This window comes from Cupressus sempervirens, chromosome 4 (genome assembly GCF_028749045.1).
Source record: "Cupressus sempervirens isolate cs-2001-9-10 chromosome 4, ASM2874904v1, whole genome shotgun sequence".
Taxonomy (NCBI): Eukaryota; Viridiplantae; Streptophyta; class Pinopsida; order Cupressales; family Cupressaceae; genus Cupressus; species Cupressus sempervirens.
The window spans coordinates 259282618-259300326 of NC_143121.1; the positions used below are offsets into that span (position 1 = coordinate 259282618).

Below are 17709 nucleotides of genomic sequence, written 5' to 3' on the forward strand. Positions count from 1 at the left end.
CTTTTCTTTTTGGGGGTATGATGTTGTCGGTGAAAACTATATTATAGGCGACAGGAAAAGTTAGTATCCGAAAGGTTGCGTGACAGTTGAGTCACCCCTTCGAGAACTATATGTACATTGTCTGAATGGATTTATGAATCATCATTGTAATTGGTATTGCATATCTGCTTATATGAATAAAGTATCTTGTTTTGTGTTACATTCTAATCTCTTAATGCAATAAATATCCATTTACCCTGTACAATAAACATTACCTTGTACGATAAACAAGGACCTTACCCTAATTTTATACAATATTTTAGAGAGCTTTAGAGAATTTGATTTTTCATGTAATTTTGTATTTATTATTACAAAGATTTCAACGACTTCCATGGTGTATAAGTCCAATCAAATTTTGTAAACATGAGTCATCATTCATATGCAGTCAATAGAGGACTTATTCATTAACTCTACTAACCAATATATATGGGGCATTCTCTACTTTTATGGTCATAACCTTTACGTCACTAGAGTTGTGTGGATTTCTTCAGGCTTCCCCAACATGTTATTCTTTTGTACCCTCTAACATTTTTTGTAAGGAACCAACCCAGCATAGGCTGGAGTGAAGGATAAGACGGTTGTTTACCTACTATCAAGATACATGCATAATATTACAGTGAAAACAGCTCCTTTTTTTAATAGATAAAATCAACTTTCTAGAAGAAAGCTGTGAACATAGATTTTTATTTTAGGAAGAACTGATATGGCATCTCATTAATAACATTTACCCTTCCATTGAAGGCATATTTATTATTTCTATTAGTTTTTAGGCAGAAGTCTATCTAGGTTTGAAAATGCAGATATTAATAGATAAGAAAATATTGTTAAAATCAAATTGTTATTTACCTTCCAGGTCTAAGCTAAAATATTATCATCCCACTTATAAAGGTACTTGTGGAAAAAAAAAAAAAAAAATTGCATCCTACCTGTAATCTTCATCACCTAAATATTTTTGTAGCTCAGTTGAAACAGGAGCTTTGAATTCATCCTCCAGACTGCGGTAGCGACAAACCTGCATCAATTAAAGGAATATAAAACTAATCATAAACAAGTAACAATATTCAATATGATTTATCCTCAGCGTCTATTTCTCTTTACAATACCTTGAATCAATAGAAACAGAAATCAATCTACCCGTGCTTTAAGCTTCAAAAATTTATAGCACAGAAAGGACAAGGGTATCCATGGCTTCATCTCAGTATTCATGACTCCTCAATGCCTCATTGTTGATACAATTAGTTTTCTGGTCAATGCATTCAGAAAGTATACCATGCCAAGAAAGTATGATATAAAGATAATTCCATCTCCACAGCTCAAAAGTCCCAAATTTTCCCTTTCCAGGAAGGCAAATCCAAGACCATTATGAAGCATGAATCACAAGGCAAAAGAAGGCAACAGTGATTCTGCTTCTCATGGCATCTTATCTTGATATAAATTATCTACATTATTTCAATGGAATGATACCAACCTGTGGAATCCTTACTATTTGAACAATTCAACTGAAAAAGGTCTGCAATTGCCATCATGGCCTTTGAGAACCTAACTCTAAAATCTAAAAAATTAACATAGAGAAAAGACAGTTGATTTTCACACTGGATTAGAGGAGCTGGAGAAAACAAGAAGAGGAAACACTCAGCTAGAAAAAAAATCAGCATCATAGCAGCTCGTGCACATTCAAGCAGCTTAAGGCAGCCATTACAGCTGCTGAAAGTGACCTAGCACTAACATAAACCAACAGTTGAAATAAGAGAGGTTAGAGGCCAAAATTGAACCATTTGATCATTTTAATTTTGAACCAAAAACATAGTATGTTTCCTAGAATATATTTCTGATTATTTTTTCTCCACAACTCATTTTCAAGCCAGCATTTGGAAAAAAGAAGTGCTGTTTAGCACTTCGTATTTGTAAAAATGAGTTCAGGGAATGATATTAAACACGTTGAACATTCCATGGGGAATGATAAAACAAATTCAGATATATGAACAGAATCAGGGAAGCAAGATGGGAAGTTGGAGAGGAAAGTGAGCGTAAAGGTGGCAGCACAACTGGAAGAAGGGGATTCGAATGTCTTCCATGTTTTTCGAGACGATATGCAAAGAGACAGTTCAAAGTTCAAAGTTCAAACCAAAAAAGCCCTCACTTCAGTTTGTCAAAATTTTAGAAAATATTGCAGCTAGATAAAGTATTGGAAGCATTAACATATCAAATGTCATTAATGCATTTTCCTGTCAAAAGCAGCTATACTAGCATTTTCTCTCACCTTCTATGCTTTCTTGGAGAGATGGTTTGTCGATTTAAACTAATATCACCCTTGACCAATGGGTTCAAATGAAAAGGTTAGACAATGAAAGTACAGACTCGGCAAGATCTTGTCATTCTAGATCAGCTTCAACAACTTCTAGTTCAGATTGGGGGCGGACCACTCTCTCCCCACGTCCTTGCTCTCCTCTCTATGATGCTAAATCAAATACTAGGGTCATTGATGTTCAAAGTCAAGCTAATGATGGGGACTTCTCTTTTTGGTAGAACTTCGACTAAATGAAATCTATCACAGTTTTAGAGATTTACAATATACAAAAATGTGAGGATGTGGATGAAGTTATTGCTAGATTGTTATTTTTTGCTAATGGCATCCACTTTAGTAGGAGCCATTAAGTTAGGGAATTCATGTTGTCACAAAGAGGCATACAAGGATGAATTCATACTAGGAAAAGTCTGGCACATCACTCATGTAAAGCTCAGTCACATCAAGGCTATGTGCCACCAATGAAGAAAATTTATTGTTCCACTTTGCATTGCTGTGATTATTTTATAATTTCATTGTTGATCATGTGAAATAATCATTCTTTGAATCCAGACTAGGTACAAGACAAATGCTCCATTCTTCTCATGATAGTTAATCAGCTATTTTCATTGTACCATTGAACAAGTCAAGAATTGAAGTAAAACTTCCAAATTTCATTTTTCCTTTTGCAGCCTATGGGAAATTAGGGTCTTGAGTGGCAATATTCACCTCCATTATGGGCAATGACATTAACATCAATTAGATATTCAAATCATATCAACACAAGAACAAAAGACATGAGATTTCTTAGAAAAGGCAAAAACCCACAATTTTACAACTCCTATTGCTTTATCGATTTTCTAGAAGGCCAAAACTCACAAGATTGGGAACCATCTAAAGCAGAATTGGTCGAATTGGTCTATATAGATAACATAGTTCATGAAGGGAGAACAACTAAGAATGAGACATATCGTGAAATAGTTTGTCTATAGGTCAACCATTGCTCCCTTCAAAAGATTACCACAACGTTATATTCTAAATGAGACCATAACAATATAAATTAAGGGCTAAAAGATGATCTCAATGCTTTCACTTGCCCCTCTAAAGAGACACCACTATTAGATTTTTTTTATGGACTTGATCTATTAAATCAATCAAACTAGAAAGTATTCAAGGGCTATATCATTTGCCTTTTGATAAGAAACATAATATATTGATTGATTAAATATATGCTTATTTTTAATATTTCTAAACCATTACACACACACACACACATATATAATGATTCTTGGAATATTTATTATATATTAACTAATTCATAATGTATGATGGGTTTGTGTTCATCCTCGATGCAAATGCAATATTGAAATAAGGTCCTTGGATACTAATCATGATAAATAAAATGAGAATTATAGAAGTGCAAATTCAACACATTAGACAACATATACATGGGGAAAAAGCTTCCAAATAAAATACCCCATAAACACATCATGTTACTATAAAAACTTTCATTATAATCTATTAAAACATATATTGATCCTAGGGAGTTACTTCTTACTTCCACATGGCTAATAACACCTCATGTCCACTATTGTGGTGTAAACACACAAGCCCAATTGCAAATGGGGATCCCCTACTTTAGCTTATTTGCCATCAATGTTTGTTAGCTTTGTTTTGGCTTGGAAATAGTTTGAGTCCCTTGGTCTCCTAGGGAATTGAGAAGCCTTGTCAAGTTAGGGTGAAATTTTAATCAATTTATGAAATAGGCATAAAGTAGAAGCTTTGTGATTTTGAGAGTTGGAAATTAAGGATGAAGCTGTGAAATTTGCAAAAGAATGTCCAAACATCATCATGATCAGGAATCTGAATGATAAAAATTTGTTTCAAGTAAAAACTTCATGCTCATGGTCAATGTTCCACTCTTGAACCAAATTTCACCCTTTGACAGGTGGGAAATCAAAAATTTTGTGGTTCCCTTTGAATTTCCACTATCCATTCTTGGAGATTAAATGTTGGCGAAAGATGAGGAATAAAAAACGCATGGTTAGGGTCATTTTTCTACCTTATCAAATTGAGAGAAGATTCAAGTGAGATTAAAAAAAAAGAGTGAAAATGAGATATTCATGGTCATGGTTAATTTTCCACGCCTAGGGAATATTTACAAGGCAAAATCAAAATGAAGAGTGAGAATTCATGGTCAACAATGAATTTCCACCCTTTGCAAGATCAAAACTTCATGGTGGGGGTCAATTTTCCACCCTTCCGTAATTTCAAACGCTTAAATAGGCCTTCATGGTAGGGATTGATTTTCTACCCTGGGATGAAATTCGCAATGAAAATGAGAAAAAAAGTGGAAATCCATGGTCAACCACAATACCCTTCCGTAATTTCAAACACTTAAATAGGCCTTCATGGTAGGGATTGATTTTCTACCCTGGGATGAAATTCGCAATGAAAATGAGAAAAAAAGTGGAAATCCATGGTCAACCACAATACCCTTCCGTAATTTCAAACACTTAAATAGGCCTTCATGGTAGGGATTGATTTTCTACCCTGGGATGAAATTCGCAATGAAAATGAGAAAAAAAGTGGAAATCCATGGTCAACCACAATCTCCGACCTGTATGAAATCAAGCCTTTGTGGTCGGAGTTGATTTTCCACTCTAAGTAAAAATTATAAAGCAAAATGAGAATCAATAGTGGAAATCATAGTCCACCACAAAACCCCATCATATGTGAAATCAAGTCTTCATGGTCACCTTCAAATTTTACTCCTTGGTGGATAAAGAATAGATAACAACTAAAATATCATGACCGCCTTAGGGCTCGAACTGATCACCATATGGATCGAGCTGATCGGATATGTCAATTGTGTACTTTGACAGAGGTTGAGACTAAGATCCACTTCATTTTTCGATATCCTCTTTACTATGAGATCAGAGGGAGATTTTACTGCCTTTTCAAAGACTGTTCTTCTCTTTTGATGTTCTTCAGCAATATTGATCAGCGGTGTCTTGCACTTTATCTTCAGGAGGCCACCCATCTTTGAGAGATTACCCTGCAGTCTTTTATACCTCAGGGGCGTACTTCAGACCAGCTCATTACTATCTTTTTCTTTCCCTTGTCTCCTCCACGAGGTTTGAAAAGGCCTTCCAGTACTTCTCATTCCAGATCGGTTAGACACTGCACTAGTCTCTCTAGGTAGCAACAGTCCTACAGTGATTCTACACGACATTCTAAGACTATGGATCGTTCACAAGTTTACCCCTCTATTACTGATTTCTTTGTGACAAGGAAGGACCCTTAGTCCTTACCTTGTCTTCCTTCTTCTTTTGTTTCTTGCTTTTGTTTCTTCTCAGTCACCATTTGGTGCTTCTGCTTTGGCCAGCTCTTCTATTTGTATGCTCAGTCCCATAAACCTTATTGGTTTCTCATGGACATTAATATTATCTTATTTTATCTTATCTTATCTACAAATAAGACAAACCGCCCTACTCAAAGGGTGATATCGCAAGGTTTTGTTTTTAACTTAAATACTTTTCACTGCTTTTATCACTGTTCTTCACAATGAAATCTTTGTTAGTATTCATTGGTATTTGCTGACGTGGCTATGTTATTGTTGTGGTCTTTCTTGTTAATATTTCTTGTAGTCGCTGCTCTATATGTGTATAAGTCTTTTGTATAAGACAAATTGCACCCGTCTTTGTTTTGGCTTTTCTGGATGTTTCGATGTGCCTTGGGCTAAGTTTCTTTGTAGTCTATCACTGCTATATTTTGTCTTTCACCAAACAATTACTTGTATCATTGTCTGTCTAACAAACTGCACTTGACATGGCATGAATCATAGTTACAAGACTCAAACTTGGCAAGCTAGATTAGGGCTCGGACTCGGACTCGATGTCCGAACACTTGCAAGGACTCGGGAAATTGAAAACCCCAATAAATTCAAGGATTTTTTAGGATTTAAAACTTGTTTCATGCATCATTCAGTCAGTTAACATCAAAGACACAATAATTGAGATAAATAAAAGCTATCTTGCACACATACACAATTTTACATTGATCACATAAGTATAAATGCAATTTTTTAAAGGAAATAAGTTCACTGTTAAACTAGTTACTAAATAACACATTAGAAAGTGAAGACCAAAAGCAAGGAAGATACTATTGCAGATCTTATGGAAGAACTACCCATTGATGAAATCAAAGGACTCAAGAAGAGGAACTTAAAAGCTGAAAGACCAAATCTGAGAAGATGATGAAAAGTCCAAGAACCAAGAAGGGAGGTATGGATTTGAAGACAAGCTGAAGAAGCCAAATGCATTGAAGATGTTTTGAAAATTCAGCCGAAAGTGAATATCTTGGAATGTGAGAAGCTTGACTTGGAAATTGTTTCCCTAAGAAAGAAGGTAGAAAATACTAAAACACAGCAACCAGATAGTAGAAATTTGCTACTTCAAATATCAATTTCCTTATTACTAATACAATGATAATAAATGATGGAAATGATCTTTGAATTGCAATGGTTATTCCTATATCCAAATGTCTTGAACAATAAGATCATATATAATATAAATAAACATGCTCAATTTTTTTTGACTAGATGGCTTCAATATGGATGGCTAAACAAATGTATTATATTGATCAAGTTTCGGTTCCTATGTCTGGTATCTTCTTAGCGATTCTGATCTCAAGTAGATGATGCTTGCGGATGTTATGTTTCTTATCTTGTCTAAATATCAAACAATATAGGAATGAGTGTTATCAATCAAGTGTAAGGAATAGTGTTGTTTCTGATTTTATTTTCAGAATGTGCAATGAGATTACTAATGTGCTGAGAGCATCCGTCATCCCTAATATATTTTGTAAAATATATGCAAGTTTACTGTTGCTATTGACCTAAAGTAATGACTTGTCTGATATTAAACTTGTAATGGCAATATAACACACAAAAATTAAAAAATTGTTAATTTTTCATTTTTTACATTGGTTAGCCACTGCAGAGTCCTACTGACAGGACTTGCAGAGTCAGCAAAGTCATTGGACTCTGCAAGTACTGGAAGGACTTGCCAAGAATACAACATTTGCAATCCAAGGAAGAAAGATAATTCTCCAAGCATATTAGCCTTCAACATTTATCTGATATATTAGCCTTGGGATATGAATATTCCCTCACTTGATTTCTTAATTCGCAATCCAAGGGAGAAGGATAATTCTCCAAGCATGGACATTTCAAACTCTTGTTTCATGTTCATGGAGAATTCTTTACACATTTTTCCTAACTAGACCAAATATAATATTATCCACTTATACTACCACTACTAAAAGTTTTGTCACCTTTTGATTAAATATATAGGTTACTATCAGCCACTCCTCTTTGAATTCCTTGGTCTTGTAGATACTCATACAACCTAGAGTACCAAGCTCATGGAGCTTGTTTTAGCCCACAGAGTGTTTTTGTGAGTCTGCATACTTGGTCTACTTTCTCTGAAAGTATAAATACCTCAGGTTGTTCAATATATACTTCTTCAAAATCTTCATTTAGGAAATCTGATTTTACATACATTTGGTAAACCTTGAATACTTTATAACATTCATATGCTACAAACATCATGATTGCTTCCAATCTTACAACTAAGATAAATCTTTCTTCAAAATCCACTCCTACTTGAGCATAGCCTTTGCAGACAAGCCTTGCTTTGTTTCTTGTGATTTCTCTATTTTCATCCATTTTGTTTCAAAATATCCACTTGGTTCCAATAATATTTCTTCTACCCAATGCTTGTCTTCTCTTTGCTTCATTGAAGTTCTCTGGTTCTATCTTGGAAAGACGGCAATTATGTGCATGTTCTATGGTATTAGCAATGTTGAAAACAGATTGATACAAGTATGATAAATGTGTTTCAATCATTGTTTTGTCGTGGATGTCAAACTTGCTATTTATTGGTAAGACAACTGCTTATATGATTTAAGTACCATCACTTGTTTAATTGATGAAAAGGATTTGATCAAAATGATGTAACAATAGCACCTAGACGAAAGGTTGAGTTATGATATGAAAATGAGTACAAGAATCAGCTAAGACAGTGATATCAAAGTGCATTGATAATCTACTTATGGTTGCAAAGGTTGGTTACACTGAGCAAGTTTAGAAGAACGAGTTAAACAAAGTTTGTCTACCAAGCTTGATCAAGCGGACAGTAGGTGCCAAGCAAAGTTAGTGCAAACCGAACAAAAAATTAGTTGGAGCCGAGAAAAAGTCTATTTTAGTGTAAGCCAACTAAAACAATTGATGCCGAGTAAACTTTAGTTCATGCCGAGTGATTTTACAATGGATGCCGAGCAACACAATATGTGTCGAGCATCAGACGCTAGTTAATGCCAAGTGTCAACATTATTAGAAAGATCGTTAATTTGAAGGATCTGAACCCACAAGTTTGTTTTCTTGGATTGTGTGAACCATGAGGAAGATAAGATTGATGAGTTGGTGGCACAAAATTCATGATAAAACGTTTTGAGGCGAATTCAAAGAGGATTGAAGGAGAAGTTTCTAGAAGGGAATGAAATGAAATAAAGGGTAGATTCATTGAATCCTACCTAATCTATCCTAACCGTAAATTGGACGATGGAGGATAAACGGCAAAATATCTTGATTCTCTATTTATAGAGATGGCTGGTCAAGAAGCAAAGATTGTCATGTGCGAGAACCTAAGACAAGGAGTCCAGGGTATTGCTTCATTCAGTGGCCTAAGTGAAGAGTCTGCATTGGCAAGTTAAGCCAGAAGGCTTAAGGGTATGAATGCTTGAAGGGTGAACAAGCTATCAGAGCTTAAGTGTGTGAAAGCCAAGCAGAATGGAGGATTGAAACAGAGATATGTAATCTGCAAATGGAGTTGTAAGTGGTTATCAGATGAAGCCTTATTGTTACTCTCTAATAATTGTATCAGTCTAGGGTAAATCCTTTGGATTAAGGTTGACCTAATAGTCATTTGTAAATCCTTTAACCAGGTGACATTCCAAGTGAATGGTCTAAAGTCCTCTAACAAGGCTCACTCCTAATAGGGTGATTGAAATCCTTTAACTGGGTCACATTTAACCGTGTGTATTGTAACCTTTAACAGGGTTGGCCTTTCACAAGGCATCACTTCAAAAGAGTGAGAAAGAGTAGCATTTTACTGGTCGTTTTTCCCAAATTGGGTTTCCACATAAATCATTGTGTCAAGTGTGTTATTTATACATCTGGACCTTGGATAACTAATTCACCCCCACCCCCCTTAGTTATTCTAAAGAATTTCAACAAGCAAGTCTCCTTGTTTGAACTTCCTTTTCTATGTCTCCAATTACCAAGACTTTAGGATGGTTTCTTTGGACAAATCTTGATAGAATCTTTGATGGTGCTTTTTAAGGAGTTTTTGAGGCAGCCTTCAAGGGAATTTTGGAAATTCCTTGTTCTCTTTCTTATTCTTCTTCTTCTTCATATGCATTTGGTATTTCAAGATTTTATTCTACTATCTTTTCAAATTGTTTTCCTTCATCAATTCTTATGTTTGTACTCTCAACCGTAGATCAAGATCTCATAGAGAAGTGGCAAAGAACTTGGCTTCTCGCAAGAAGTTTAGAAAAACAAGAAAACTTATAATTTTCTAATGAGAAGTTAATACAATCTAGAAAGTTTTGGCGAGAAAATAGAGATATATCGGCGAGGAGTATGCAACTTCTCATGATAACTTGAAAAGTTCTTGCAAGTGGCACCAATAAAACTCAAGCACACAGCGAGTTGCCATTTTATGTTTTATTTTGCAATTTGCAGCCTTTGGAGGAGAGAAGGGTTTTGGTGGAGAGAAATAGTTATTGGCAGCCTTGTAGATTGATTGCAAGTGGATTTGAAGTGGATTCGAAAGATTTTTCAAGCAAATCTAGATTCACAAGTAAGTTTTCTACACTCTTTCTTTTTAGTTAAAAATCACTGTCTTGCTATAGTTGCATCTAACTTTATAACTCTATTGTACCATTTGCAATGTTCTCTAACACGTTTTAGAAGATAATGAATAAGATCTAACACCATTTTTAGCAAATTTTCCAAAAAATATTATAGTTTTCTTAATAATTTCATAACCTAACACATTTTTTACTTTTTGTTTTCAAGTTTCAGCTTGTGTTTAAACTTATTTAAAGATTTCATCTAATTTAGTTTGTTCCTAATAATGTTTATTAAATTTCCAAATTTGTGGCTTCAATTTGTATTTTGTATGTGTAGATTGATTTTTAATTAAATGGAAAATATGGATTCCTCTACAACTGGGTCCGCTGCAACATCTGCCAATGGCCCTTTAGGCCCATGTCCATCTAGATTTGTAGGCACGCACCCTAAAGGGGCTAGAGACAAGGCATGAAAATATGCCTTTGAAGGAACTGAGTATAATAGCATGATATGCATTAAATGGAAAAAACAAATTCATGGAGGCATATCTCATTTGAAGTACAACCTTGCAAGGATCAAAAAGCGTGAGACAAGGATTTGTGGGGAGACAACGGGCGAAATAAAGAGAGATGAATGCCTCTCTTACTACCGAAGAAAAGAAAAATTGCAAAGGGAAAGGGCAAGAATGGCCATGAGGGCAGCCATTTATGAATCGCAAGGTGTGTCTCATTTTTAAGAATAATTCATTATTTTCTAATCACCATTAATAGTTTGAATCGTGCTAAAAATAAGATTATAATGAAATGATGTGGATTATGATCCTGTATCCAAATCACCCTTGATGAAACAGCAGTTGAGAGCATAGTGGACTCTATTCATGGCCCACGAATCTGCACACCTATCATCCACTCAACTTTCACTTATGTTGATTCTAGTTGTTATTGTATAGCTTAGTCGGATAATTATAATAATATTGAATTATATTGATGCAATATATATTTATATTATTATATTTTAAATGTTATTATTGCACATTAAAGTAAATGAGATTTATATACATACATACATACATACATACATACATACATATATATATATATAAACTTAAATTAAATTGTGCATATAACATTTCAAATTGAAGTCCGTCCAAATTATACATTCGAATATATGAATGTCTGGTGACTAATCAAATGGTTCCTATTTACATTGATGCGTTGTTGACCGATTGCTTAATCATCTTAGCCGATGACTCATATTAGTTTTGGTTATAAACTGACACGATGAGTCACGTGCCTAATGGGACGTGACTCCACGATGGAGTCACTTCCCATCAAGGACATGACTCTCTTCCTGTATTTAAGTAGAGCATCTACAATCAAAACAGAAATCAATCTAAAACATTGGTAGTATTCACAAAATTTAGTTAGCCACCGAAAAGAGCAAAGGGCATTAAGAGAAGTATCGGGTCAAACAAATACATGCAAAAAGGAGAATAGGAAGGTGGCACTAATCACGTAGGTCGAAGGCGAAATTAAACAAACAAACCTCTCGACATAAGTGTTGCTCTTTCACATAGGATCAATCAGGAGGAGACAAGGAACAAGGACATAAATCAATCGAGCCTCCAATATGTTAGTGCTAGGTTGGATGAGGTGAGTAATACGTTGGCTTCATTGTTGATAATATATATACAAGTCAGGCTTACATCCAATGCAGTCTTAACTTGTGACGTGTAAATCTGTGAGTACAAAATTTGCTAAATCCTCTTTAGTGAAAAGGCACAACTCAAACTTATCGGTGATAAAAGCTCAACATCTTCTACAATAGTATTAGCAATATATATGTTCTGCTCAAATCATATGATAATAACAAAGATGTCATACTTATATAACAACATATAAAGGAGATATACTTACTATCTAAATTGTCAAATAAGTTTGATAAAACTCAACACTAGTTGACCACATAAATCTTCTCTTGATGGTTTTTTGTGCATAGAAACACACCTGGAATACAACCATCATTGGAGGGTACTAGATGGAACAATGATGGGCATCGACAAGTTGACATTCAATGTGCCAATTTTTGGTATATTAATATCCCCTTCAATGTTGCAGCAAGTCCCCATTTTCAGAGTTTTGTGACTGGTAAATTGCTGTTGAATGTAATTTTCTTTTAATCAGAGTTGTGTACTTGATGTCATTTTTATTTTGTGCTTGTCGGTTACTCAAAGATGTTTCTAGGGCTAAAGATGTGGTTGAAGATCAAAATTACAATAGAAACAATTTGACTGCACCATACTTTTAGATGGATGGACGTATGAAAGAAACCATACCATCATCAATTTTTTGGTTTCTTGCAAGGATCAAGTGGTCTTTATGAAATCCTTGGATGCCTCGGACAAGGTAAAGATGGCTTAAGCTTTGGCTCTAATGCTAGATCATGTTGTGATGGAGGTTGGGGTTGCTAATGTGGTGCAAATAAAAACCAACAATGTAGCAACATATGTGGCAGCAAGTAGGATCTTACAAGATAAATGTAGCACACTCGTTTGGTCTTCTTGTTCAGTGTATGTTACTGACCTTCTTTTGGAAGATATAGGGAAATTGCATTGGGTGAGACTATTTGTAGAGGATGCAAGGAAGGTGACAAAACTTACCTACAATCAACCTTGGGTCCTTCGCTTGATGAGAGAATACACCCATGGGAAGGAGTTGGTTAGACACAAGGTTTACAACGATTTTCTTAATGTTGCAAAGTCTTATTGGTTCTTTGAATTCTTTAAAGCAATTGTTCAACCATGGCTACACTCAAGATTCAAAGAAGTCTAATGGACAAAGTGTTGTACACATTGACAACCACTTATTGGATGAAGCTACTGAAATTGTGGAGGTAAATTGGAAACTTCAAGAGTTGTATATTTTATTTTTTTGTATTCAATAATCAAGTCTTTCATTATTAATGTATAACTGTAACATACCAATTTTTCATAACCATTGTAAATAAATATTTAACTATCTACTAATCCCAATCATATGACAATGACTACCATTAACTAATTATAACTAATTATAACTAGAAAGAAATAACTACTACTTAAAACTATTTGTAATTTAAAAACTAATTATAACTAATTATGACAATGACTACCATTAACTAACTATAACTAGAAAGAAATAACTGCTACTTAAAACTATTTGTAATTTAAAAACTACAAATGTAAAGAAAATAATAAATGGTTACATTGTTGTCAATCTAACATGTTCATCTGTAAATAAAGTAGCAACTATAAGATTAAACATTTAATATATTCGTGCATATGATTCTAAACCATATGCTTCTATGATTTTCAAAGGTAAAAGAACATACAGAAATGATGGAGAGTTCCCTTTATCTTGTTGTCCAAGCCTCGGCATTGTTGAGAGGAGAAGCATTGACATAGGCTTAACCTCCCAACTGTGGACCATACTTATCCCCTCACATCCTATCTTAATAGAACAGCCCTCCCTACCTCAAAATCGGGCTTGGGATGTTCTTAAGTCCAGCCATCTGAGCCATCTGGTGGTTTGAGTGTCCCATCAATTATTACTAAATAAGTGATGCATCTGGAGAAACAAAAAAAGATCTTATGATCGGCACATCTGCCTATTTCTACCTTGGCCAAGGATTTCAAATTGGGTTCGTAAACCCGATCTCCACCTCTCAACTTGACAACAGGTTTCATCATTAGGACATGCATGAGCTATTATATGTATTTTATTTCTTAGTTATCTGATTTCAATCTTGATTTTGTTTTCCGGTTAGATTTTACACCTCTTCACCAATCATTGGCCTTTCTACCAAGTGAATTTCCTTGGTGTCAATATAATCTAATTCCATGCAAGGTAGCATGTTTAAGCTTTGCAACATTTGGATACCTTCCAAATTATCTAGGTTCAGAATAAAACTGAATCACTAGTGTGAACTCAGGGTATTATTGTTATTTAACAAAATCATGAATACTCCATCTATATCAGCAGATGCTATAGTGGATTATCTCTAATATTATAGTCTTAACTGACTGAGGAGGATAAATCATTTTAGATTGAGAAGGAAGAATTAAGGTAAATGGAATATGCATGAGAATAGATATCGATTTACTACTCATTCAAATTCTCAGTCTTCCATATGCGGATGTAAGACAAGAAACATGACTTTGGACAATTCGACTAAATTATTAATTCGGCTCTGTAGCATTTACAACATCAAAGATAATTTTCGACTTCTATAGATCTCTAATAGTTATCAGATTGAATGATAAGGGAATACGACTGAAAAATAAAAACAAGGATGCAAAACCTGATCTCGAACACTCGTTTCTCTCTCCTCCAACTAAAAATCTTGATTCCCGCCAAGTATAGCCTTAATGCGATTCTATTACTGTGGTTTTAAATGAAAAATCAGAGGAACAATTTCGGATTTGCAGGGATAGAATGGTTTAACATGAGGGCGTGATTCTCAGAATTAAAATGTAGCAGATTTTTGGGAGAATAGAGAAAATTGCAGAATGGAAAAGGTTGCTCCAAACAATCTCAAGGATGGACTTTTAATGGTCAACCGTGACCTTTAGGCTACCATCGGTTATCAAGAAGCTTTTCTTTTGATTTCTTCATAAATTTGAATTTGATTTCTTTTGTTTTCACTTCTCTCCATCGTACAGGGATCCCAATGGAGAGGTCGTGAAGGGCTTCACTGAAAGCATGCGGAGGATGGTACCCAATGTTGAGGTGAGAGACCTCATTGTGGCCGTGATAGAAGTGTATCAAAATGCAACGGGCAAGCCATTCTCCTCAGACTTGGCAAGGAGAGGAAAAAACACTCAACCCCTAGATATAATATTTGGATTTTGGAGTCTTTCATATGCATAAGTAGATAAAATCTAAGTTAGAAAAGCATGTTCTCGCCTTGATTCTAACTTTTTAATATCTATCTTGCACAATCTTGAAGGTAAAATTGTGGTGGAAATGTCCCAAATCTGCAAAAATTGTCGTCGCATCTTATACCAACCATGTAGCTCATCTAGTTGTGAGCATAATTAGAGCTTGTTCAAAGCCAGTCACACAAAGAAGGGGAACAAGTTGGCACAAAAACACCTCAATGACCTTGTCTTTGTGCAATATTACCTTAAGTTAAGCATAACAAAGAAAGAGTCAACACCAATTGATCCACTTGATCTAGATGACATAGATCCTTATGGTGACTGGACAACACAAGAGCAGCCTCCATTGTTCACAAAGGATGACATCTATGATTTGGGGAGGCAGGCTATAGAGGAGGGCGGCTTTGCACCAGGATTGGATCACATTCAAGAGAAGGGCAATGCAAGTGAGGCCACTGTGGACACTAAAGACACTGAGAGTAAGGATACAGATGATGAGTCACTGCCCGTGCCAACACTAGCTCCATCCAGGATCGCTATCAAGTCACAGCCACATATGACTGCTAGGGCCAGAACCCCTCCCACTCTCATAGTTTTTACTAAAGCTACTAGGAAGGGGAAGAGGAAGATGTAGACTAATTTCATATTGCACTTGACATTTGTACTTGCTTATCTTTTTACAAAGACAATTTACTATTTTTAGTTTGCTCCGGAGTTAAGAGTCTCTAACTATGATTGCCAACCATCAACATTTCGCATGAGGATGCGCTTTTGTTACTCATTTACTAACACATTAGATGCATCTCCTTATTGAATTTTGAAAAAAAAAAAATGTTTCTAATTAAATTTAAGTCATTTTTAAAACTCCCAATATTTTCCCAAGAAGTTACTAATTCATCTCCAATATTTGTCGAGATCTTTTTTCTTTTTGCCTCACTAGGAAGTGGCAAAGAATGCGATTTTGAACTATAATCTCAACGATCTTGAAGAGCATTTTTCTATAACATCTATGTGCCTTACATTTTGAGGAATATCCAAGAAAGATTCCTTCATCTGCTCTACAATCAAATTTACCCAAGTCATCTTCATCTCTTCTAATGTAGCATGTACTTCGAAAAACTCTGAAGTGCTTATTTGTTGCAGATCTTCCTTTCCACGTTGTCTTGTCATTATTTACTATAATTTGACTTGATGTGGAAACTATCTCCTACTTATCAACGGTTCAAAATATAAACTAGTGTATGAATTGCCTCATTCCAAAAGTTATCAGCTATCTTTAATTCATCTAGCATTGTCATTGTCATTTCTTGGATGATTCTATCTTTTCTTTCTACAGCCTCATTTTTGTTAAGTTGTTCTTAGAGCTGAAAATTGTCTCTTCGTTCCATTCTTTTCAGAATACTCAATAAATTCATTGGAAGTGAATTCTCCTCCTCTATCCTGTTGATGTTTGATAGCTTCAATTGGATAAACCTATATATAATTATATATGAGATATAATTTATATGTGTGTGTGTGTGTGTTCTTTATATTGAGATATAAGGTCATTGTTATATGAGAAAAAATTAATATAATATACATACACACACATATATATATGAGATTAAACTTGTTATTATTATTAATTATTTGATTAATGAATAGGCATGTCCAACGCAAGGACATGTCTATTCATGGCCTATTCTCTATATATATAAATCTAAGAGGATGTTGCATTTGGAACACACATAACTAATAAGGCAATGCTTAATACATTTGCAATAGATCCGGGAAATCTAACATGGTATCAAAGCCGAACTGCAAGTGTAAAAAGAGATTGAACATTTGAATCTGCATACACATTCGGAAAAGTAGACTAGAAATAAATCTACATGGAGGATTGATCACAATTGACATAGAAGCTAAATGAATATAATCATGTGTATGTCACTACTAATGAATTCCAATATAATTGCTATCAATACTAATACTCTAAGATGGTAGTTCATAGAAAATGTGTTGCAGCAATCGGTGGTTCTCACTAAATATGTATTTCGTGAACCGACCACAATGATATGTGTTTGCCGCAGGTGTGTTAATACTGAAACATTTGCAATAACAATACTCAACATGTAGAGATTGGAAGTCAAATTCATTGCATCGATAAATTATTGAATCGAATGAAAATCAATTTCTCTTCAGACATGTTCCTTCATGTAAATTGCAACCAATAATCAACATTCATGACAAAAGCTATGAGATCTTTGGAATCGCAAAATTTAATAATCAATCGAGAGATGATCGCCATGAGTAAGTCATGAAGAAATACTTACTAGATGACCATCGTTTGAGAAGCAAATATTCCACGACACTTAATGACTATGAAATTGTTCCAAATAGTTTTCATAGTTTGTAGACGTGATTGAAACATACATATACAGATTCATATTTTCTGAAATGAAGTTGTAAGGAAATGTTAACCAAAGATTGGAGGGATCAGAAGGGCATTTAATCCTATTCAAATTATATTTCAAATGTTGTGCAAGACTATATAAGAGAAAATAGGTT

The 17709-nt window shown here is 34.7% G+C and overlaps 1 protein-coding gene across 3 annotated transcripts in view; it reads right to left on the minus strand.

Annotated features, from left to right (window-relative positions):
• The window catches only part of LOC149560973 (NEDD8-activating enzyme E1 regulatory subunit AXR1-like), a 134346-nt gene that overhangs the window by 17941 nt on the left and 98696 nt on the right, over positions 1-17709 (minus strand). For all 3 annotated transcript variants that reach the window (XM_089824911.1, XM_089824910.1, XM_089824912.1), the window contains one exon: positions 966-1051. In XM_089824911.1, coding sequence (XP_089681037.1) covers positions 966-1051 — 86 coding nt within the window. The remainder of the gene's footprint in view (positions 1-965; positions 1052-17709) is intronic.